We start from the raw sequence: 23,103 nt of genomic DNA on the forward strand, positions 1-23,103 counted from the left end.
ATTGGATGGATGGATGGATGGATGGATGGATGAGTGAGTGAGTGAATAAGAAATGAGGCCAAGACTCCAGGCTAACTAAGGTCCTTGTTTGCCCAGGAACCATATCCTTCTCATCTCTAGGTCTTGGCATCTATCACAGTGCTTGGCACATGGCACAGGATAAGTGGGTCTAGATTGTTTCTTGAGAGTCCGAGTGTGATGCTACGGGCACACAGGGAACATGGTGTGGTAGGGGAGGTGTCACTGTGGTGGCAGTTACATCAGGGTCCGAGGTGCTCAGAGCAAGGAGTAATGAATCACTCTGCCTGGAAAGTACAGGAAGCCTTCCCAGGGACAGTGGGGCTGGGCTCCCTTGGGTGGATGACATGTGGAGAATTGGGGGAAGGCCTTCCAGGCAAAGGGAGCAGCCGAAGCGGAGGCGTGGGGGTGCCCCACGCAAGGGGGTGCCCTAGGGAGCTGTTGAGTCAGGTGGCTCTCATCCCACACAGTTTCCCTTCTGCCAACTGGGCTCAAGGCCGCCATGCTGTCTTCTCCGATTCAGGGACCCTGTGGTCCCCGGTTTGCACGGGAAGGAAGCAAGCCAAGCGCCCAGACCAGCCCACGCCTCCCAGAGGCTCATCGCTGCCTGAAAAGCTACCTGACAAAACCGGCCCTCTTTCCTTCCTCAAGGGCTCCCTGCCCCTCAGACAGACGCCTGCTTCCTAGTCCCTGGCCAGGAAGAGAAAGAAAACAGGCCCATCCAAAGAGGCTTCCATTGTTCCCAAGGAGTGACTCACACACACGGGAAGGTTGTCCCCCGGCTCCTCCGCGCTTTCCCCCAGTGTGCCTCGCGGTGACTCGGAGCAGCTCGCGCTGCTGTCTGTGAGGCCCAGGCCCTGAGAGGGCCCTGCATTCCCCAGGGCCAGCCGCCCTCTCCCCTCCGGAAGCAGGGGGGAGGCGGCTCCTTTCAGTGTGGCAGTTATGAGGGGCCGTGTCCCCTAGGGTCTCCCTGTGAGACAGGCTCTCGCCTCAGTTTCCCTCCCTCTGAAAGGGAGCTGACAGGAAAGCCATGCGATGTGTGTTGGCTTTTATTACTGGCACACGTGGGCATGTGGGGGTACAGGCACCAACAGCAGCTTCCAGCCGCGCCAGCTCCTGGTTTCCAGACTTGAGTCGGCCTGCAGTGCCCGGGGGGCGGGGGGGGGGGGGCCAGAAGCTGGGGGGTAAGCAGGGAGGGGACACGGCGAGGATCTTTGGTGAAGGACACTGCTGCCCCTACTTCCAGCGCCCGGTCACTTTGGCCTTCCCGCGGGTCTTGGACCTGCAGAAGGAGCAGGGCCCAGTCAGAAGGGGGACACAGGGCTGGGCAGCAGGCCTCCACAGGGAGGGGGTGGAGGTGAGCGATGCTAAGGGTGGAGAGAGGCAGCCCGGAGCCGCTTCCAGAGATAGAGCAGGGCAGCAGCCTCGGGCTGGAGTGAGACCTCCTGACCCTGTACAAATCCCCCACTGAGCAGTGACCAAGCAGGAGTCCGCACCCTGAAGGGGAGGAGGAAGGGGTGGGAGCCAGCGCCCTCAGAGGAGGAGTGGGATGGCGGGGACACACGGATGGAGGGGGCAGGGCCGGGTAAAGAAAGGAAGGACCTAGAAACTTACACTTTCTGGTTATCGTTGATCCTGTTTCGGAGAACATTGATCTGTAAGTGAGAAAGAGTGACTTTGGAGCTGATTTGGCTCAGGTCTCAGGTGGCCGGGGGTGAAGGGGAAGCCAGCTGAGCACAGCGGTAGAGGGTGGGGGGAGGGGGAGCAGAGCAGCGATACTGTGAAAGTCAGAACAGGCAGGCATCCGGAGGGGCCCAGGTCCCACAGGCAGAAGCCAAGGAGAGGCTTCCTGGCCGCCCCACTGGTCTCTCACTGAGGGGTCCCCGAGGCACAGAGGGCTCAGGACGAGAGGCCTAAGGAGGCTTTCTGAGAATCGGGTGCAAGGCTGGGCCTCAGGAAGCCCTCTGAACAGCCCCAGCCCGGCCTGAGGCCCCCTGTCAGGCACTCTTGCCCAGTTGTTCATGAGGTACGGCACCCCCGTGTGCTAGGCCTGCAGTTCACCACGCTGTACTTGGGCCAAATCTGATCCCGGTAGGCCAGGTGCAGAGTTAAATGTGGAACCAGAGGCAAAGTGGAAGGCCCAGGTCGATAGGGGCTGTAACGGCAGCTCATACCTACTGAGCACTTAGTGGGTGCCCACCACTTTCTGTTCCGTTATGAGCACTTTCCCGAGTATTAACCCCCAGGGATGACTGTGAGGTATAACTTAACACATGGCAAGTGCTCAGAACAATTCCCGGAAGACTTTACTACTATTTTTATTACTACGATGATCTCTATAAGCCTCACAATAACCCTGTGAAATAGGTCCTGGGGTTATCCTTGTCACTTAGACGAGAAATGGAAAGAGGGAAGCGGGAGTAACTTGCCCAAGGTCACACAGCTAGTGAGGGGCAGGGCTAGAAATAGGACCCAGGCAGTGTGGCTCCAAAGTCCACGCTCAGTGCCACCACACAAAATTGCCTCTCTCGGCACTGGGGGGTGGGAGGGGACCCTGTAGCCATTCAGGCCTGAGCTGTGCTCAGAAGAGGGGCCCATGCACAAAGAAAAGCAGCAAAGTGGGCCCGGAAAGGGAAGCCAAACTCCTCTAGGCAGAGAGGCCGCGCTGGGGAAGTGTGAGGGCCCGGCGTTCACTGAGCCAGTTCTTGCCGCTGTACGTGCACCTGGGACCCCTCAAAGCTGTGAGTTTGAGGCTCAGCCGGCTGTGCCCACACCAGGGCCTCTAGGGTACACGGGGAGAGAGAAAGTGGCTGCATCTCTGGTGAGGCCTCCCTCTCTCCACCCAGAGGCCTGGCTTTGTGCATCCTGGTCCTCCCACCTGACCCGGGGCATCCGAGCTGCTGCCTCAAGGCCTTCGGGGACAGAAGGGAGGGAGACCCCCAGGGCTGGCACGCCAGGAACGTGCCTTTGCTCAGCCCCAGCGAGTGAACCATCAGACTTCTCCAGCAAGCAACAGCCCAGTGGTGGACGCTGAACACTGCCAGAGACAAGACCCCCAGGCAGGTGTGTGTGAGTTGGCAAGGGTAGGAGGTGACAGGGATAGGGGAAAGGGGCCTGATGGACAGCAGCCATGTGGGACCCAATCCAAAACAGGAGTGTGGGATGGGGGAGGGGCCAGTGAGCAGGCTCACTTCATATTTCTGCTGCTTGAACTTCTCCTGCAGGTCGAACTTCTCTGCCTCCAGGTTATAGATGCTCTGCCATAGTTCCTTGGCCTTCTCCCTGCAGGGGCCAGAGTGGGGATGCAGGGCGGGATAGGAACAATAAGGAATGGCCCTCATCTACCTTCATCCCGGATCTGACCCAGCCTCCAAGGGCACCAGCCCTCCTTCCCATCCCCAGGCCTGCTAAGGGGACCCCCCAGCCCACCTGACTCAGCAGGAGGCAGAGACAGCAGCACCTGGTGCTTAGGACCGGATGTGGGGTGGGGGGTGGCGCGGCGCGGCGCGGGTGGGGCATCATTCAATCCCCCTTCCCGCCACCTGGGTGCAGGTGGGTAAGAAGCTCAGAGGGGCGAGACGCCTGCTCAGTTCTCTTTCTCTATTGGCAAAGCACAAAGATGGCTTGACTGCCTCACACCCAACTCCAGTGGCACCAAAACATTCTTGGCGGGGGCGGGGGGCGGAATATGTGAGGCAACAGCGCCCCCTGGTGGTGCACGATGAGAATTGCCCTATGCCCCGACCCCCGTGCTGGCGCAGGTGCACGCAGTCGGCTGAGCACCACCAGTCCCCACCTCAGCTGATCCTCATTCAGGTGGTCAATGGCCAGCACCTTCCTCCTCTCGGCCAGAATCTTCTTCTTCTTTTCCCGCTCTGTCTGCCTCTTCCCGCTTTTCCGCTCCGTCTGGAGAGAGTGACAAGCAGGGGGAGTTAACTAGGGAACACCCCCTCCTTTCCCCTAACCCTCCCAAAACCCAATGGGGAGCAAGGCAAAGCCTGCAGAAGGACCAGGTTCTTATCCTCTTCTTCCTGAAACACCCACGCTATCAGCTGCCTGGATTCCCCCCCCCGCCCCCCCCCCCCCGCCCCCCGAGAAACTGAGGCAGGGGCAAGGAGGACCTCTTCAGTCCATTATTTCTTTGCCTCTCCAAATTCTTCCATCTCTCTCCCGGCTCCCTCCTCCCGCCCGACCCATTCTCCACACTCAGCATCCCCCTCCCAGCGAGCCCCCCAAAACGATGAGGAGGACAAGGGTTAGAGGTTGTGGTACCCACCTGGGCCTGCAAAGCCAGGACACCATGAGAGAAAGACCCAGAGAGAAAGACCGAGACCAGGGCAGAGATAGAGAGAGAGGGCAGGGCACGGCAAAGGCAGAGAGACACAAGGGGGAGAAGGAGAAGGTGATTCAGACGCTCACTGCAGGCAACCTTGTTCACTAGGACTATTCTGAGAGCAGGGCCATGCCATAAGTCTGGCTGGTGTGGTCACTGTGGCGACAGAGGCAGGCAGGCCGGGCTAGCTCTGAGCTGGGGGACTCTGGAAATCTAAGAAAATGTTCTGATCCCTCCACTGCACAGAGAAAATCAGTTTCATATTTCCTCTTCTCCCTTGAGAATGGAGTGTCGAGCAGGAGTGGGACACAAAAATGAGGAATGGAGGAGGTTTGCAGGAATAAACCACCTCACATCTGCGGGATACACAGATGCTCACCATGTTAGCCGATCTGATCTCAGAGCAGGCAGGGCAGATGATATTAAACCCATTTTACAGATGAGGAAACTGAGGTTCTGAGGTTGCCTGAGGCCACACAACTGTAAGTGGCAGGTCTGAGTCTCCAACCAGAGCTCTGACTCTGGGCACAAGGCTCTTCCAGACACACCATCAACTTTGGGGGTTCCCGGGGCACTGCTGACACTTGAGGCCGCTGCCTGCAGCCCCCCCTCCAGCAAGCCCCTCTTAGGGGAAGCCACAGCCGGCAGAGCGCCAGCTCAGGGCATGGGCAGGAGGTGGCCTTGGCCTTTCACTTACAGGTAGGAATTTCTTCCTGGGATCCAGCTTGAAGTCTGTGGACACCCCCTTCCTCCCCATATACCGGGACCCCCTGAAGACCACTGCTGCTGCCCGACCTACCTTCTGGATGTAACCCCCAAAGTGCATCATGTTGGACAAAGCCTTCTTCTTCCGGGCCTCGTCCTCAGCCTTTCTCCTGTTCTCCTCCTCCTCCCGTCGGGCTCTCTCTTCCTGATTTTCAGTGGGGAGGAAGAGAGAAAATCAGGGGTGAGGGTATGAACCCCTGAGGCTGGGCTGAGGTCTGGGGTGTTTATGGGTCATGTGAGTAGAACTTTTCCCTCCATCAGGCAAGAAGCTTCCTGAGGGGCCCCCCAGCACGGGGCCTGACACACAGGAGCAGCGAAGACTTTTGTTTATGAATGAGTGAAGAATGATCTCACCATCCCCTCAGGCAAGGAGCCCCCCACCCCCACCCCAGGAGGCCTGCTGTTCTGGAAGAACCTCCAACACCAGCACAGGAAAAGGGCCAAGGGACCCCCTGTTCCCAGGGAGCCTGCACCAGGGAAGGGACGCAGCAGGAGAGGACTTCGCTGCCTTACAATGGAAGTTTGTACCTTTTGGCCCCTTCTTACCAACCCCCCCCCCCCCCCACCTCTGGCAACCACCAATCTGTTCTCTGCATCTATGAGCTTGGCGTTTGGGTTTTGCTTTGGTTTGGCTGTGTTTCAGATTCCACATATAAGTGAAACTAGACAGTATTGTTCTTTCTCTGAATTGTTTCACTTAGCATAATGCTCTCTCCAGGTCCATCCATGTTTTCACAAATGGCAAGATTCCCTTCCTTTTTTATGGCTAATATTCCAGTGGGGGGGGGGCTGCGTGTGCATGAGCATGCACACACACATATTTTTATGCCTTCCTTCATTGGCAGACACATGTTGCCTCCGTGTCTTAGCTCCTGTAAATAATGCCACAGCGAATGGAGCGCAGATGCCTTTTTGAATCAGTGTTTGCATCTTCTTCGGGTAAATACCCAGAAGTGGAACTGCTGGACGGAGAGTCTTGTAAAATATTAAGTTCGTGAAAGCCCAGACATTTTGATCTCAGTTACTGCTTATTATCAGATTCCAAACAGTGCCCAGCACTCACCAGGGGCTCGTTCACTGAATCAATGTGAATGACTAGGGAGGGGCCTGGGGGCCTGGAAGGAGCTGGGGGCCCGCTAGGGGCTTCTGTGGGCCATGGATTAGGGGTCACTCACTGCCAGGCGAGTCTGACGTTCCTTCTCCCGCTCATTCCGGATGCGCTGCTGCTCGGCCCGCTCAGCCCGTCGCTTCTCCTATGGGGAGAGGGGCACAGCCTGCCCAGTGCGTGCATATGGAGGAGGTGTCCCCAAAGGTGCAGGGACCAACCAGGGAAAGAGGTGGCAAGAAAACGCACAGGGGATTTTCCCCTCGGGAGCTCAGGGCAGTGAGTGCCCTTCCTCCAAGGGCTTCTACTCTGCCAGCTCCCTGGACACAGAGCACCTCGACAGGTGCACCAGCTCAGAATGCCCTGGCTGAATAAAGATAGCCCACAGCAGGCGTGTGCGGATGCCCCACGCGGAGCATTACTCATCGTGGGGTTGTCCTCAACGATTTGAAAAATGTCAGGCGGACTTCTCCCGTCTCCCACGAGTGCTGTGCCCCTGGCCCCGCCCCGGCCCCAGCCCCAGCAGCTGCTCTTGTGTTCGCGGACAGATGGCCAAACCCTCAGCTGCCAGCCAGGGCGGCACAGCGGTGCCACAAACACAGCAGCGAGTCTGGTGGAGCGAAAAACAAAGGAGTCAAAATAACCCCCCCTGGTTATGATTCGGGACTGTAGAGGCCACAGTCATCTTCCCTGCATTCGTGAGGGGAGCTCCCAGTGGAAGGGAGTGGGGGGCAGAGGTGGGACAACAGGGATTTGACTCATCACCCCCCAGCCAAGGCCTGGGGCACCCGGAGACCATCAGCAGCTCTGGCTGCCAAGAATGGTCCGGTCTGGCGGGGACGGAAGGCAGGGACCCAAGAAACCACAGTGCAGGGCCTCAAGAGTGGCTCCTGGCCGCTGGAATCCTGATGGAGAGCCCATGTGCAGCAGGGTAAGGGGCCCCCCCCACCCCCGAAGGCGGTCCAGAAGAGGTGGGGCCTAACAAAGAGGGTGGACGGAGCGGGGTCTCTGGGGGCATTGCCACAGGAGACTGGACACCCACAATCCTGTCTTTGAGGGAAATGAGCTCCTCTTCCTCTTTCTTCCTGTTCTCAAAGTGAGCCTCGATCAGCGTCTGTAGCTCATTCAGATCCTTCTCCATGCGCTTCCGGTGGATATCCTGCGAAGGCACAGTCGGGCTCAGAGGCTGCCAGGCCCATGGGTCCAGGGAAGAAGTGGTTGGGTAGATGCCACCCTCCGCAATGCAGGAGGGACGGGCAGGGCGGGGGCCTGGCCGGGGAAGGGGCCACCGTGGCCCGAACCCAGGATGAGGCCCTGCCAGGCCTGTGCCGAGCACCATCCTGCCTGCGCCCTCCGCCTGCCGGCCCCCCAGCTCACACGGCCTCTCTCTCCCAGCCCAGGCCCGTTCCCCCCGCAGGCACACTCACATCAAAGTCTACTCTCTCCCCATCGGGGATCTTGGGTGGCACCAGGTTGGGCATGAATGGCCTGTTGGAGAGAAGAGGAGGGAATCCATGAATGCCAACCCCATCCCGGACCCAAGGGGCTCTGGGTGGCCAGCACAGGAGGGGACCTTCTCCTTCCTGCAGACACTCGGCCGGGCAGCAACAATGACAGCTCCCCACCAACGACAGCACCTCTTGGCACGTGGGCACACTGCAGCCCTTTCGCGTGCGCCCTCTCGTTTTATCCCCCTGATACACCCCTGACGCAGAGACCCCCCCCCCAGTCTCACTGAAGAAAACAGAGGCTCAGGGAATGACTCGCTCCGGACCACGCAACAAGGACGTCACAGAAGCTATGGCGCGTGAGTCCGACTCCCGAATTCCCACGGCTGGCCCGTGAACCCCTGGCATCCTGGGGTTTGGTCCCCGCCCCAACACATACTTGCTGTGTGACACCAGGTCCAGTGGGCTCCTCAGTTTCCCCGTTTGCCCTCAGGTCTGTGAGGGGCCGAAATGAGATACTGCCATCCGTACAAGTGGCCGGGAAAGGGAAAGGTGCGGGACAAATGAACGGGGCTGGGATTGTCTCTGGGGCTGGTGTTGGCGGGGGGGGGGGGGGGTGTCCCAACTTGGGGAGCAGCCTGCGACTGCTGAGGCGGCATCTGTGACAGGTTTGGCGTCACCGAAAGGAAGAGCCTCCCTGGCCCCCTCTCCACCTGACACCCACCCCGGCAGCTTCCAGGTGGTTTCATTTTGCGGCACCAGGCCGTCCTGCCCCGCCCCTTTGTGACACTTTGAAGCCAGCCAGGCTGGCACGCTGTCACTGCTTGGCTCCCCCAGATTTCCGTCCCTCTTCCTTCAGGTCCCACTTCAGCCGTGCCGTGAGACAGGAGAGGCTATCCATCCAGGGCCACAACTAGTCCACCCCTTTCCTCTGGGTGAACACAGTGCTTTCCATGCTGGGGTACGCAACTGGTAATGGAGCGTGAAGTGGATTGCAGCCCCCCTCCTCCCTCGGGCCAACTCTTGTGCAGCACACAACCTGTACAACCATACAGGTGCCTGCTGCATCCCCCAGCCCATGCCCACTGTATCACACTGCACTCCTGTCCTTCCTCACTGGCCTTCTCCTCCCAGGGCTTCACCACAAGTGTGTCCCACTCACCTGGGCTTTGGTTTGGACTCCTCCACTGGGCCATCTGGGGAGGAGAGAAGCACACAGCCACAGGGTCAGAAGGCCCCAGATCTGGTCCCAGCTCTGCCCCTGATAAGCTGAGCACCCATGCGCCTCTGTTTCTCCATCTGCACAATGAGTTCCTTCCAGCCCTGAGGATCCCCGGTTCCAGAAGCATCACGAAGAATTAAAGCAGCAGAGCCACAGACCCCACACTCCTTCTCCCATAGTGGCTCCCAGGGGGTCATCTCAGGGGATGGCTGGGTCCTGACAGGAAGAACACCCTCCCAGAGTGAAACTCCAAAGCCTTCTCTCATTCACCGGTTCTGGGCGTTGTCCCCGGGGGATCCTGGCCCGAGAGTCCCCTCCGAGGCTCTGCCTACTTGGTTGCTCCCTGGACTTCCTGGCCTCCAGGGGACGATGCCAGGGGGCATGATTTCAAGACCCAGCTGGCTGCCCCTCTCCTCCAGAGCCAATGCACCCTTGGTAAAGGCTGCAACATGACAATGACCACTGCAGTGACCCCCCCCCCCCCACATGGGCCATCTACATCTTGGGATTTCATCCTATAGACACTACACCTTATGAATGGTTTTGCCTGAGCTCCAGGAGCCTTGTATGTGTAGGCGACTTCTGGGGCCCTATCCAGATTGGGGACTGGACACTGGTCCCCTCTCCCACAGGGCACCACCCAGACAGCTTCTCTGGAACGAGGGGGACGGAGGTTTGAAGGCCAAGACCCCAAACCTGCATGGTCATTAACTCTGTCCTCTCCTCCCCTGAACCCCTCCTTGCCCACCTCCCTGGAGGGAGCCCTGTGGTCAGTCTCCCCTAAAGCTGCTTGGAGGGGCTCCCTCGATGCCTCAGTACCTCTCTCTTGATGTCCAACAGTCCTCACCTTCAGTTTCTTTAGCCTCCTCTTCTTGTCCGTCTCCTAAACAGAACGTGAGAAATTAGCAAAGATCCTTGTTCTAGACCCAAGTCCCCCCCTTCCAGAGTCTCCCCCACAGACAGGTCCTAACCAAATTGCACCCTTCTGGTTCCTGGGCTCAGGGGATGTCTATTCGCACACATGCCCCCGGGCCCAAGGCTCTGCCTGACACGAAAGGAGCTCACAGTCAAGGTTCATTGATCGAACAACTGGGGGCTGAATCCCAGCCCAGGCAGGATGTACTGTTGCATAGGTTGGAAAGCAGGTTCCAGGTGGATTTCTCACGGTCATAGGAGTGCCTCTGGGGGCTCCTGCCACCCCCCCTCCACACCATGAGCAAGCCCCCCCTCACCCCAGACAGGGCCTTACCTTCTACATTGGTCTCCTCAGTCTCAGCCTCACCTTCAGCCTCTTCTGCTGCTGCCTCTTCCTGCTCTGGAGAAGTGAGCCAGAAACAGTGAACACCCAGGCCCTTACTTAGGCTAGCAGGCAGAACCCAGATCAGAGAGGGGTGGGGGTGGAGGTCAGCAACATCCAGGATCCAGAGGAATGTTGGGAGTCACCAATATGAATGACAAGGGGCTGCTCTGTTCTTGGTTTAAACCAGAAGTTGGCAAACTATGACCCAAGGGCCAAATCTGGCCCCCAGACTGCTTCTGTAAATAAAGTTTTATTGGAACACAGCCACATCCACTCATTTATATACTGCCTATGGCTGCCTTTGCCATATTCTAGCAAAGTTCAGTAATGACAACAGACCCTGGTAAACCATGACAGAAGGGCATGATCAAGCTTGTGGAGAGTGCTTTTGTTCTAGACTTGTCTCTCTGGGAGTTTGGGAATTGCAAGCAGGCCTTTCTGAGCATGGAGACCTGTTCTGTACGTGAAAGCCACTGGGAGGGCCAGAAGTCTGGGGTAGGAGCGTGTTACGGTGCGGGGGCAGGGGTGCTGTTGGTACCAGCAGAGAAGGGCTTGCAGGCCCAGAAACACTCATTGCTGGGGGTGGGAAGGTCTGGTTGCTAGCTATTTCTGCCTCACTCAGCACCTTTGCCCAACAGCCTCCCTGGCAATACAACTCCACCACCCTGTTCCCCAACTTTCCACCCCCAATGTTCCACCCAGTGATCTGACACCACAGGATGTATCCTGCTTAAGATGAGGTGTTGGGGAAGCTCCTGTCCTCGACTCGGTAACTCTAGGGACCCTTCATCTGTATCCCAAAGAAACCCAAACAGCAAGACAGTGGGAAGGTAGATGAGGTGCCCACTGTGTAGACATTTGTACTGCCCAGAGAGTTGGTAGGATTCTTCTATTTTCATCCCTTTGCTTGGCAGGATATGGACCCCACCCAAGTCAGGCACTTGGAGTAGACAGATCAGACAGGATGACGCCAGGCTCATGGCTCTGCCCGTAGGAGGCATCTGGTCATGCTCACTGGCTGATGGGCTGACAAGTGTGGCCTCCTGGCAGAGGGAGAGGAGAAAGCCTCAGGAAGGGACAGAGAGAGGCCATAAGGAAAGAAATGTTGGCCCCCAGTCACTCTGTTCTCTGTCTTCTTTTCCTAGTCTGGGCCCGGGGATGCCTCTTCTTTGATCCCCACAGGAGCCTTACCTCAAAGAAGATCCTTCCAGAAGGGGCAAGAATAGAAGGCTGGCCAGCAAGAGTATGACCAGTTGTGGGGTCCTCTTCAGGCCATCTTGTTAACCCCTGTCCCCACCCCATCTAATGTGTCAATTCTCTGTAGAATACCCCCCCGCCCATGCAACACGCTCAATGAGGCGCTCCTGGCCTCCTCACTACATCTTGAGACATCACTATTAGAAACTTCTTTCAACTTCAGCCCAAGTCTATCTCCCTTGCCCTAGTCCCACTCCTAGGGGCTGGAAACAAGTCCCGGCCCCCCCACCCCACCCCACAGCAGTGCACATTTGAAGGCTGACGTCATGTCCTTTCTGCCCTGGCTATTTCCAGTTCCCCCAGCTGCTCTTCAGATCGCTCTGTCACCAGGTCCCTCACACCCTGGCCACCCTGCCTGGGTCCTGTCCACTTGAGAGGGAGGGCCCAGTATCTGCAGCGGGGGCAGAGAAAGGCCACTCCTTCCAGACATTAGTTGCCTTCTGTGGCCACATTCGGAGCAGGCCAGGGGACAAGCCAGCCTGGGTTCTTCCCACCCGCCCAGCCCAGGAGAAAGATCAGAAACCAGGGGAAAGGAGCAGCAGCCTGGCCCTTGTGAGGCTGAGAGGAGGTGACCGACCCACTCCACACCTGTCCCTCCCCCCCGCCCGGCCCACCCCACTCTGCCACAGAACAGGGCCCGTCCACGGCAGCCAGGCTCAGGACAGCAGGGAGCAGAAAGCACAGGAAAGTAAAAGCTGTACTACCGTCTTCGTCCTCTCTCCAGTCCTCCTCTTCTGAGGGTCAGGGAGTGGCCACGGCAAAGGGGAGAAGCGAGACAGGTTAGTCTGGGAGCAGAAGGACGGGGACAGGAGCAGGGAGACAGCGCACGGTTCTGAGCATGGGCTTTGGAATTAAGCTCCGGTTCCAAGTCCTGAATCACTACTTCTAGCAACTGAGGCAAATCGCTTCCCAGGTGCCTTGTCAGTATAATGGAAAGAACGATCCTCAGGTCTCTGCCGTGATCTAGCAGGCATAGAGCACTCAGTGGGAAGGCACTCAGTAAATGACGGTATCGGGCCATCTCCTCCCTCTCTAGACACGAGGACAGAGGCCCCGGAGAGCAGAGAGTGGGAACAATTCCCGGCTGTCAAACTTCTCCCGTGTTCCTACCCTGAATGAGCCCCTCAGGTATCCCACAAAACATCTCCAATCTCCAGGACTCACAGTTCTGAGAGCCCCAGTGGAGAGCCTGGCACAGGGCAGTTTTGTTGGTGTCTTTCAAGGAAGCAGCCCCATCTAAGGAAGGCACAGCATTATCACACTGAGGAAACAGACCAGCCCATGGTATGCAAACACCTGCCCAAAGAAACAGCTCACAGCAGAATGCACCCTTTCTCTACTGGAAGAAGAGACAGGGCATCGTCCATTCTGCAGGCTGAGTGGTCATCCATGTAGACCTTCCTCTTTCTTGGTCATGTATAGCCAGGGACTTAGCTATGAGGGAGGCGGGTAGAGTCCCTTCAAGCAAGGTCATACATGGAGCTCAGTCCACCATCACAGTGCAGAACCGTTTTGCTAATTCACAGCCAAATCCCACTGTGTGTAGCAGGCAGATGAGCCCCAGATCCAAAGGTCTGTATCTCAAATATCGCCCCCTAAAATTCACAAGCTGGCCAAGCCTCCAAAGCGAAGGAAAACCTACCACATCGAGAGTTTATGCGGGTCACGCAGCAGAAAAGTGGAGCCAGCTAGATTTTTTAAATTCACAACATAGTTCAAATAGCTTCTAAAGTATCTGGTGTTCCTGGAAAACCAAAGCGACGCCCATGGCCCCTCTCGGTTTCCCCTGTGAGTTTCTCATGTGTCTACTCTTTGGCCAGGCACCCTGGAACAGCCTTAAATGAGAGTTGTGAGAATTTGCTGAGCCTCTAAGGGGCAGGATGCAAGCTGCCAGGCCTGCAGCCTGAGGGGTCTGAGGGCTCCTCTGGGCCACTTGGGGCCTGGGTGGGGACTGGAGTGAGGCCTCGTAATCACGTCGGTGTGTCAAGCGCTCAGGAAGGCAGAAAGGTTAGGGTGTTCTCGCGTGAGATATAGGCACAAAGCTGAGGAGAAATGTGAGAACAGATCAGAGTAGGAGTGGGTCTATGGGTCAGAAGGGACTTTCCAAGGTGTAATGATGTCTTCGTGTTTAAATAAAATGTTTCAGATAACGGAACAGTTCTATAATCTCATTTTGAAAAATTATTAAATTGAATGCATTTAGGTGTGATAATGGTGCAATGGTTACGTCTTCTCTTTTTAAGTAAGTAGCGTGTATCTTTTAGCGCTTAAGTACCTACTGAACTATTTAAGCATGAAATATATGATTTCTGGGGATGATTTGTGATGTCTGCTCTAAAATAACTGAGGGGAAGGGTGCCTGCGCGGCTCCCTGGGTTAAGCGGTTAACTGACTTTTGATTTCGGCTCAGGTCATGATCTCATAGTTCATGAGTTCGAGCCCCGTGTCAGGCTCTGTGCTGACAACTCTGAGCCTGCAGTCTGCTTCGGATTCTGTGTCTCCCTGTCTCTCTGCCCCTCCCCGACTCACGCTCTGTCTCTCTCTCTCTCTCTCTCAAAAATAAACATTAAAAAATAATAATAATAAAATAAAACAAACTTTTATAAAAAATAACTGAGGGGAGATGAAGCATAGGTGAAAAAAGATTGGCCATAGCTGATGACTGCTGAAGCCGGGTGATGGGCGCATGGTGAGGGAGGGGAGAGCGTTATTCTATTTTGCTACTGTTACATGCATTTAAAACTTTTCATGGTAAAACAAATAGAGAAAAAAAAAATCACACGTAATTAATTGGAAAAAGGGGTGATTCTATTTGAACAAAATGACAAAGGAGACAGGTTTAAACCTTTTGCCTGAGACCTGAGCAACCGAGGCTGGAACGATTCCCATCCAGGGGCCATGGCTGCTGAAGGGTCTTTGCTCAGCTGGGAGTGAGGGGCGGGCACAGACAAGCTGTTTTCCCAGGGCCCCCAGAATATTGGATTCCTGGGATCTCCCCTTCCCGGCCCTCCCTCTGCCCGAGCTCCATACCTTCTGCAGCTTCTTCTGCTCAGGAGAGAAGACCACGGCCGTAAGAGAGGAGACAAGAGGCGGGTCAGTTTCCAACCACGCTGCCCTCCATCCACATGAGTACACAGGCGTGTGCTTACCTTCCTGCTCCCTGCCCGGCAGAAGGACACGTTGTCAATAGCACATCGCACACACACCACACGCACACACTGGCCTTTTCCCGAAGATGACTCCGCTCTTTATTTCCCTCACTGCCTAATGAGGCTCACCCCCCCCTCTGCCCACCTATAAAGGCACCCCCTAACCTGGCTCAGCCTTCTCCGCCAGGGTTACCCACTGTCCCCAGCAAACCTCTGCCTGGGCCAGCTTGCTCTCTCCAGCGTCTGCCCGCTTACCACTCTCTCCCCGCTCTGAGCGTCGCCAAGCTGTCCCCGGGAATGCCCTTCCCTCGCCCTTCGCTATCCAAATCCTACCCAGGTAACCCCTCTTGGCTAATTGTTTCCAACATGTAACATCTTAACATCCACAGGAGAGCACGCTCTGTGAGGGCAGGCGTTCTGCATCCTGATGCCTCTGCAGGCTCCCTGGTGAGCACCACCCCCAGGAGATCATTGTGAGACCTGCTGCCAGTGTCCCACCCCCAGGGTCTCCCAGGCAGGGCGGTGGGCGGGGCACTCCAGGAGGAGTACGATTCCAAGATGAAGTGCTAACAGTGAGCTCTGATTTGGGTTTCATGGGGCATGAGCAGCTCTGCGGCCTCGAGACAGTCACTGAACGGCTCTGGATTCGTTTTCAGGAGACACAGCTTCGAAGCTCCTCTGCCTCCTAGTCTCTGAGCCAGACAGGACCCCCAGCTGACCCTGGGACCCGAGCATCTCTATTTCCAGAAGTCTCCCAGCCTGTGGCCAACCCAGGGTCCGCAGCGCAGAGGCACAGAGGCACTTCCCCAGAACCGGCACAGCCACTCCCCTCCCTATCCCAGGTGGCTCATGGCCCCGGGGGGGGGGGGGGGGGGGGGGGGTGGTAAGGGGCAGGGTAGGGAGGGGTCAGCACCCCAGACAGGATGCTCCAGATACTCACTCCTCGTACTCTTCCCCCACCTCTTCCACGTCAGACATGGTCTCCGCTCTCCCTCCGGAAAGAGAAAAATGTCATAATGGGCAGAAGGGGAATCCGAGCCCTCCTCAGCTCTGAGAAGAGCTTAGCCTCAGGCTACTGCCTGAGACATGGGGAGGTGATGCTAGCCCTGCCCCTCATCAGCCTGTGACCTGCAGCCAGGAGCCTGCTTCTCCTTCTGTCAAGGGGGGATAACAACCCCACATCACCTCAAGGGCAACCGACCATGTCCATTTCACTCATTGTTCTGCAACTGATACACTGTTTGGAACTTCCCTGCTCTGGTGCAAATCATTGCAACTCTCAAAACAATGTTTCTATAGTTGCTCAACCTTTCCTGTCCACAACCTTGCCAAGCATTCAGGGCAGCAAAGCTGTGCAACCCGTACCCCGTGTAGTTTGCTCATCACTGCAGAACGTTCCCCTGGGAGAGTGGGTACATGGACTGTGGCACATCCATAGCGGAATACTTCTCGGTGATGGAAAGGAACAAGGCGTGATACCCAGGACGCCTTGGATGAATCTCTAGGGAATTACTCTCACTGAGGGGGAAAAGGCCAAGCGATATGATATCATTTATATGACGTTCTTGAAATGGCAAAGTTACAGAAATGGAGAACAGATCGGTGGTTGTAGGGGGTGGAAGGGGAGGACAGGTGGGCGTGCTGACCCAAGGCACACAGGAGGGGCACCTGGCTGGCTCAGTTGGAGGAGCATATGACTCTTACCTTGGGATCATGAGTTCAAGCCCCACATTGGGTGTAGAGGTGACTTAACAATTTTTAAAAAGGTGCACAGGATTTTTGTGGTTTTAGAACATTTTAGTGTCTGGAGTGTGGTGATGAACACATGAACCGACACAGATTAAAGCCATACTGAATTTCACACACACACACACACACACACACACACCTGGTCCGAGTAGAGCCGGGGAAATCTGCGTCAGATTATGGCTTCTAGCAAATGCCCATATCCTAGTTGTGACCTGTACCATAGATGTGCAAATATACCATTGAGGGGAACTGGGCAAAGTGTGCAAGGGAACTGTATCACTTCTTAGGATTGCATATTAATCTATAAAATTCCAATTAAATAATGTCTGCCTGGAGAGCTCGTTTTGAGATGCACCCTTAACTGGAATAGGAACGGACAATCGATATTCCAACCCTCTTCCATCAGCTTGCTGAGTGCATTTGGGCAAGTCTTTGTTTAATGTCTCTGAAGGGCAGTTCTTCCTCTGTACCCTGGAGATAGACCCTACACATCCTGGCTACCCAAGGATCTTTATGAGGAGTAAATCGACATTAAGGAAATCGGAAGGCATTAGGCAGTGTGAGGTTTTGTTTCCGTGCAATTGCAGAGAGAAGCCACAGGGAGACGGGAAACAAATCTGGTTTTGAATCCTGGCTCCACCTCACGTTTGCCTGTGACCTTGGAAAGGTCACTTAACCTCCCTACACCTCAGCTCTTCTGTGAAATGGCTCCTCCTCTGGGAGGCTCAGAGCTCGTGTAAAGTGCCTGGCCCAGAGCAGACCTCTGACTAATAACTGTTATAACCCAACCCTCCCGGGCCACATGCGTGTACAGCCTCGGGGGCACCATTCACATTGGCTGAAGCGTGAACGGCGGCCCCGCAGAGTTGTGCAGCATGAGAGCTCTCAATCTTCCTGAGCGAGAAAAGGGATAAGGTGATGTGAGGGTGAGCCTACAGTGAGCCAGGAGTAGAATCAGAACAAAGGACATGGCCACCCTCAGTGAGGCTTCTCCTGGGCCCCTGCCTGCTGTCCCACCCGCGTCCAGCCACCAACTTCTGACTCAAGCCACAGGTGACAGGGGCAGAGGGAGGGCACCGCTCACTGCCCTCTCCGCCTCTCCCTGCACATCCTACTGGAGTGGTGCCCCAGGCACCCACCTGATGACATCCAGTGAGTCCCTGTTCTGATGGGGTGGGGTGACGTCAGCTGCTTTCGGGCTGAGGGATCTGAAGGATTCTCTGCGCCCAACTGCCCCTCTGAGTGGAGAACTCTTCAGACCCAATGCCCCCTTCAGCCGGCGGCCGGCTGGCTACTTATCTGAACCTGCTCCCAATATCCCAGGGTCCTGCTGGGTTCAGGACAAGCATGGCTGTAGCGAGGCAGGCCCCTCTCTAGCTCCCTCTGCTGGCGCAGGGTGGGGGCAAGTGAGGGAGGGTTTACACAGAAGCTTTAGACAGAAACTCTGAGCCACTTTTTGGCTCCATTTGGATGGAGGCGGGTCGGAAGAGATGTCAGATGCATACAGTATCATGCCGGGGATGGAACCTCATTCTGCTAAAGAAAGACCCAAACGCCAGAGCATCTCCAAAATAGGTCTTCAGATGAGAGTGGCCAAAGAGAATAGCCCCCTCACCCCAGATATGCACTGCCCCAAGCCCCAGGACAGTAGCCAGGAAGAGAATCCTGGGAGGAATCTGTCACCTCAGGGAGGACAGAGAAGTTTCTCATAGGGGCTACGCATGCCAGCCTGGGGCATGTGGCCTCTAGCTTTCTCCCCTCTCTTGCCCTCCCTCCTGCTGGCAGGGCTCTGGGCTCAGAGGAAGAAAGAGCAGCTTGGAGCCCTCTCCCTGCTCCTGGGAGCACCATCCAACTCCCCAAAATAGCAAACTGACCATGGAGAGTAAGGGAGGGCTTTCAACCAAGAGGACAGCAGGCAAGCCAATTGCCCGAAGGCAAGACTGATGAAGGGGAAGGCGATAGGCCGAGGCCGGGGCTCTGGAATGAGACATAATCAGGAACCTGGCAGGGCCAGGAGTGAGAATGTCCTGGAGCAGCTGTGTCCTCACACCCAAACCCTCACCTGCTTCCACAGACGGCTTTCTAGCCAAACTCCCTTACAGCCAAGAGATCAGGGTCACCTTTCTTGGGGAGTAAAGCAAAAACAATACAGGGCAGAAAGAACACTGGCCGTGAGGTCAAAAGGTCCGGGTTCAGGGGCACCTGGCTGGCTCAGTCTGTAGAGCCTGAGACTCTTGATCTCAGGGTCATGAGTTCAAGCCCCGCACTGGGCATAAAGATTACTTAAAAAAAGACAACCTGGGTTTAACCCCTGTTTTTGCGGTGTGACCTTAGCTAACTCATTTCATCTCTCTAGGCTTCTCCTATCTATAAAATAGATGAGCTTCAAGTTCTAGTCTCACAGAATCAAGTCTCTGAGTTTCTGAGGAATGTGGGCCCCATCCCTCAGCCCTTGTCCCCAACATCCAGCTGGAATCCTCCCAAGCCTGCAGCTGTCAGCCCACCAGGAGAGCTAGGAGACAGGGTTGAGGGGGGCCAGCAGGCAACCCGATCCTCTCAGATTCCTCTTCTGCCCGGAGAGGGCTTGCCCTACGAGACATGGGTCAGAGGAGGAATTCTGGAGGTCAGATGGCTTCCCAGCTGCAGTAGGCCTGGAATGTGCATTGACACTCCTTACACGCTAGGCCACCCCTTCCCTAGATGTTTCCTCATTCGGCCCAGGAGAAGCTGGAAGCCAAGGGAATATCCTTTCTCTGCCACTCCCAGACCCTGAGCAAGGTCTGTCCCTACAGGGCATGTTGGGATGGGGTGGGACAAGGGTCCACGGGGGGCCAGGGGGCAGCTGGATTCTAACCCCTGGAGCTGGGTTCACACCCCATAGAAGGATCTCTCACTGGGGTCTCTCCCCCATCAGCCCCCCCAAATGCTACCTCACAGGGCTTTCTCTCTGGGGAGGAGGGTGGTCCTGGTAGAAGGCAGATGAACGTCACATGTCTGCTCACAGAGGTGCTCCCCCGGTCCCTGCCTACCTCCGGACATGGGCTCCTCCTCAGCGCTTACAAGACAGTTTCTGAATTCCTGGAGATGTGAATTTCACCACCGGGACTATTCTGATTGACATGACTGCAGTCTTGCTCTGCTCTCTGGGAGTCAAGAAGGACCTGCCTGGAAAGGTTTAGGGGGCCCTGGGCCTGGAGGTGAGGGGCGGGACTGAGCAATCTGGGGGAGTTCCTGTTGCTTAGAGCTTCACTGTCTGTAGAGCAGACAGAGACCTAAAAATTGTCTCCCCCACTCTACAGATGAGGAAATTGAGGCCCAGGGAGGGAAAGGCACTTACCCAAGACCTGCCAGCGATACAGTATCTTTAGTGGCAGATCTGGGACTCAAATCCAAGTCTAACATTTCTAACATACTGCCCTACTGTGCTAGTCTTGAAACCTGATCCCTGTGACACCCCTGTAAAGCGTGGCCTCTTCTCAGAGGGAATGTGGGCCGCTAGGGACTCTGACGTCCACTCCCTGCGGACACAGACAGACTCTGGATACAAGTGCCAGGCTGCAGGACATCTTTCCTCTCCTCTCTGCTCTCCCCATCTCGAGCCGCACCCGGGTCTTACCTCAAACCAGGAGCTGCCGACAGATCCCGAGGTATCTGCTCCGCCTCAGCAGGGACTGGGTGAGGGCAGGGGATGGAGAGGGCTTTAAGCAGGCCTGTGGGCTGGGGCCTTGTAAGCCAAGCCCTGCGGTGGGAGGAATGTGCAGCAGGAGACACAGCGGGGGCGCGGGGGGTGTTGGCTGCTATTTTGGCAGGTGCCAGGGACAGGACTAAAGGAACATGCACCCCACGCCATATAAGCCCATGTGGTTGTCCAGCTGCTCAGATAAGCTATTTAAAACCAGAACAGATATGCAGGGAACAGAGGAGGGAGCAGGCATGTAACATAAACCAGCTGTCCCTCTTAAGAATCCTGATAAAGCAGGTGCCAGAGGCCCAGGCCTGGGAAGGCAGGCTGGGAGCAGTACTGGGGGGCAGATGGCAACCTCTAAGACACTTCATGAGTCTCTGGGCCAGGGGCCTGGCGGGCAGGGGGAAGGGCTTATCTGCAGCTGCACGTAAAGTGATGCTGTGGGTATAGACGTCTTCCAAGCTACTGGCTGCTTCTAATGGGCCGAGTGGGCTTGTACAGGATGCAGGCTCAGCAGGCCTCAGTAAGGACATCTGCAAAGTGGGTCTTTTCCATGACCCCCAGAGCCAGGTGGCAAGTCCTCCTCACCGGAAAAGGACTAAAACTGATACAGAATGTCAGATACAAGGTAGAACCTCCAGTCAAGAATGATGGTTGTCCTCAGACAGGCAGCTGGGCTGTTCAAGGGGGCTGTGAGGACCGCTGAAGCGCGTTTCCCCTCCCAGCCCCCCCACGCCCAGGGCTTTAAGATAAAGCAGTACAGGACTGTGATTGGCTAAACCTACTAGACTGTGAGATACATAGGTCAGGGCCCAGGGTTTTTTGTGGTTTGCTTGCATGGATATGCCCACAGCCCCTAGCACAGTGCCCAGGGCATCTTGCAGCCCAGTATGTGATGGAACTAAAACGGAGGGGGAAGGCAAGTCTGGCAGCAGCCAAGCTAACTACCCCCCTCAGTGTCTCTGGGTCAAGGCCTGTGTCCTACCTCTGAAGAAGGAATGCCCCTCCTCTGGGCCAGGCCCACTCCTCCCGTGTGCTCCCCGGCCCTTCCAGCCCCTGCCCATCAGGGATGTACACTCTTGTCTGTTTCTCTGTGGGTGAAGAAAGCCAGTCTCCCCCTCCCTCCTCCACCCCTGCCTGACCACACACCCATGCTTCCCAGTCCTTGACTCTCCTCTCAGTCCTGCTGCCCTGGGAGCCACTATGCGGCACCAACAGCCATCATTTCTGCATCCCCTGCGTGCAGGACTTCCACTCGCCGCTCATCCACTCTATCACACTCCTGCCCCATCAACTCAGCTGAGACTGTCCCCTCCATGGTCCCCAGTGGCCTCTGAGCCCAAGGGCCTGATTCCCCCACCTCCAGGCTGATCCCTGCCATGTGGTCCTCCACGCTGCTGGGAGATCCGTGGCACGGCAAGCTGGGGCCAGGTGCCTGCCGGTCAGCATCCTGGGGGAGAAGGACCCCAGGGAGGCAGAGAAGAGGCAGAGAAGAGGCAGGTGGTGGGAGCAGACTGACAGAGGAACGGTGAGCAACCAGGCTGTCCGGAGAGAGATGGAAGAAAAGCATTATCATTCTCTTTCCTGTCTAGCCCACAACGGCCCAGCCTTGCTTTGTGCCCTGGCCTGGAACTTTTTAGAATTTAAGAATTGTTGGTCTTAAATTTTCCCTTAACTCGAGCCACTTTACGTGGTTTACTGTTCCTCGTAAGCCCAGTCCTTCAAACGGGCCATAATTTGCACAGATGCCTGGGAGAGGGACCTGGGCACCTCAATTGCCACAGATCCCCATGGGAAAAATCCAGTAGGTTCTCACTGTTCATGGACTATGTGAGGCTCTCACAAACCGTTCTAAAGCAGGGATTTAATTCGGAGAACGGGGAGGCAGTGAGTCAGTGAGAAAGTCTAGCCACTTTCCAGCAGCCACATCTTGATACGACAGGGCTGTTCCCAACCTGTCGTGGATGCCCCTGTCCCTGCAGGTGGATATACAGTGCTAGCGATAGCAAGGAAGGGGAGACAAAGGCTGGTCCCCACCCAGAATTGCACTGGAAGAAGCGTATACTGGAACACTGCTTGCAGATTCAAGGGCCCACGAGAGAGCGGGCCATGTGTGAGGTCCCAAGGCCATGAGGGCAGGCAAGCAGGGCAAGGAGTGGTGGGGGGATGCGTGGGGGGACCTGCTCTGTCTGCAGAGGGTGCTCGATGTCACCTCCTCCAAGAGGCCTCCCCTGTCCACTCAGCCAGCCAGTCACCGCCGTGCTGCATTTCGTCCTCACACGGTCCCCAGCTGAAATTATCTTGTGCATAGATTTGTCTCCTTGTTGGGGGGCTGGCCCCCTGACAGGAATGAGGTCAGGGCCTTTGTGGGGGGGGGATCCATGAATGCTAGGGACAAAGAGTCACGAGGTCGTGTCCCTCAACACTCTGTCCTACGGCCTGTCCTTGATGGTCACCCCCAGAGAGGGTGTGCAGCTGCCAGGACACCCCAGACACCCAGGACCAAGCCATCCCCCTCAGGCCCCACTCAGGCCTCTACTCTAGAAGGTTTCTGGGAGCCTCTCCCAAGAAAAGTCTATGCAAGGACAGTTCTTGTCTGCTGAACAAATTCGCCCACCAGGGGACTTTCCAAAGTTTAGAAGAGACCATCATAAGTCTTCAGGTCCCTGTTTGAACCCTGAGTTCCCAGCAGGTCCTTTGAGTCTCTGGGCAAAGCTCATCACACTCCTCCCCCTGCCCCTGGTTTCGTCCAGCAGTGGAGACCATGGGGAGTGAGGAGGGCTAAGCCTGTGGGCCGGGAGACAGAAGAGAGGAGTGGGTCTGGGGTCTTCCCTCCCAGGAAGTGAAGGGGCCTGGGGGTCCCAAACCCCTCCGCAGTCCGCCTTCGTCCCCCAACCTCGGGGGGAGGCAGTGGGGTACAGGGCAGTGCCTCCACGTCCCACTGTCCCTAGCTCAGTGCAGGCACAGGACCAGCCACAGGAGACCCAGCAGCTGAAAGTGGGCCAGTCTGGGGTCACTGGGAGGTCTGAACAGATGGGGCCCTGAGGGCCTCTGTCCCCCAGTCCACAGGAC

At 56.5% G+C, this 23,103-nt stretch overlaps 1 protein-coding gene across 6 annotated transcripts; it reads right to left on the minus strand.

Annotated features, from left to right (window-relative positions):
* Positions 1–1,065: 1,065 nt before the first annotated feature.
* Positions 1,066–20,772, minus strand: TNNT2 (troponin T2, cardiac type). 6 transcript variants are annotated; one of them, XM_047841243.1, is made up of 16 exons: positions 19,963–20,772; positions 15,538–15,589; positions 14,598–14,608; positions 14,479–14,493; positions 12,153–12,182; positions 10,141–10,206; positions 9,739–9,774; positions 8,832–8,865; positions 7,649–7,709; positions 7,264–7,380; positions 6,292–6,369; positions 5,151–5,261; positions 3,815–3,924; positions 3,210–3,300; positions 1,633–1,673; positions 1,066–1,300 (listed from the first exon to the last, which is right to left on the minus strand). In XM_047841243.1, exons 2-16 carry the CDS (start codon positions 15,573–15,575, stop codon positions 1,255–1,257), a joined length of 885 nt encoding a protein of 294 aa, XP_047697199.1. In that variant the 5' UTR covers positions 15,576–15,589; positions 19,963–20,772; the 3' UTR covers positions 1,066–1,254. The 6 variants fall into 6 exon arrangements, with proteins under 6 accessions (XP_047697199.1, XP_047697200.1, XP_047697202.1 ...); XM_047841244.1 differs by having other exon boundaries at positions 15,538–15,585; positions 19,963–20,771; XM_047841246.1 differs by lacking the exon at positions 12,153–12,182 and having other exon boundaries at positions 15,538–15,585; positions 19,963–20,762.
* Between the last annotated feature and the right edge of the window lie 2,331 nt (positions 20,773–23,103).

This window comes from Prionailurus viverrinus, chromosome F1 (genome assembly GCF_022837055.1).
Source record: "Prionailurus viverrinus isolate Anna chromosome F1, UM_Priviv_1.0, whole genome shotgun sequence".
Lineage (NCBI taxonomy): Eukaryota > Metazoa > Chordata > Mammalia > Carnivora > Felidae > Prionailurus > Prionailurus viverrinus.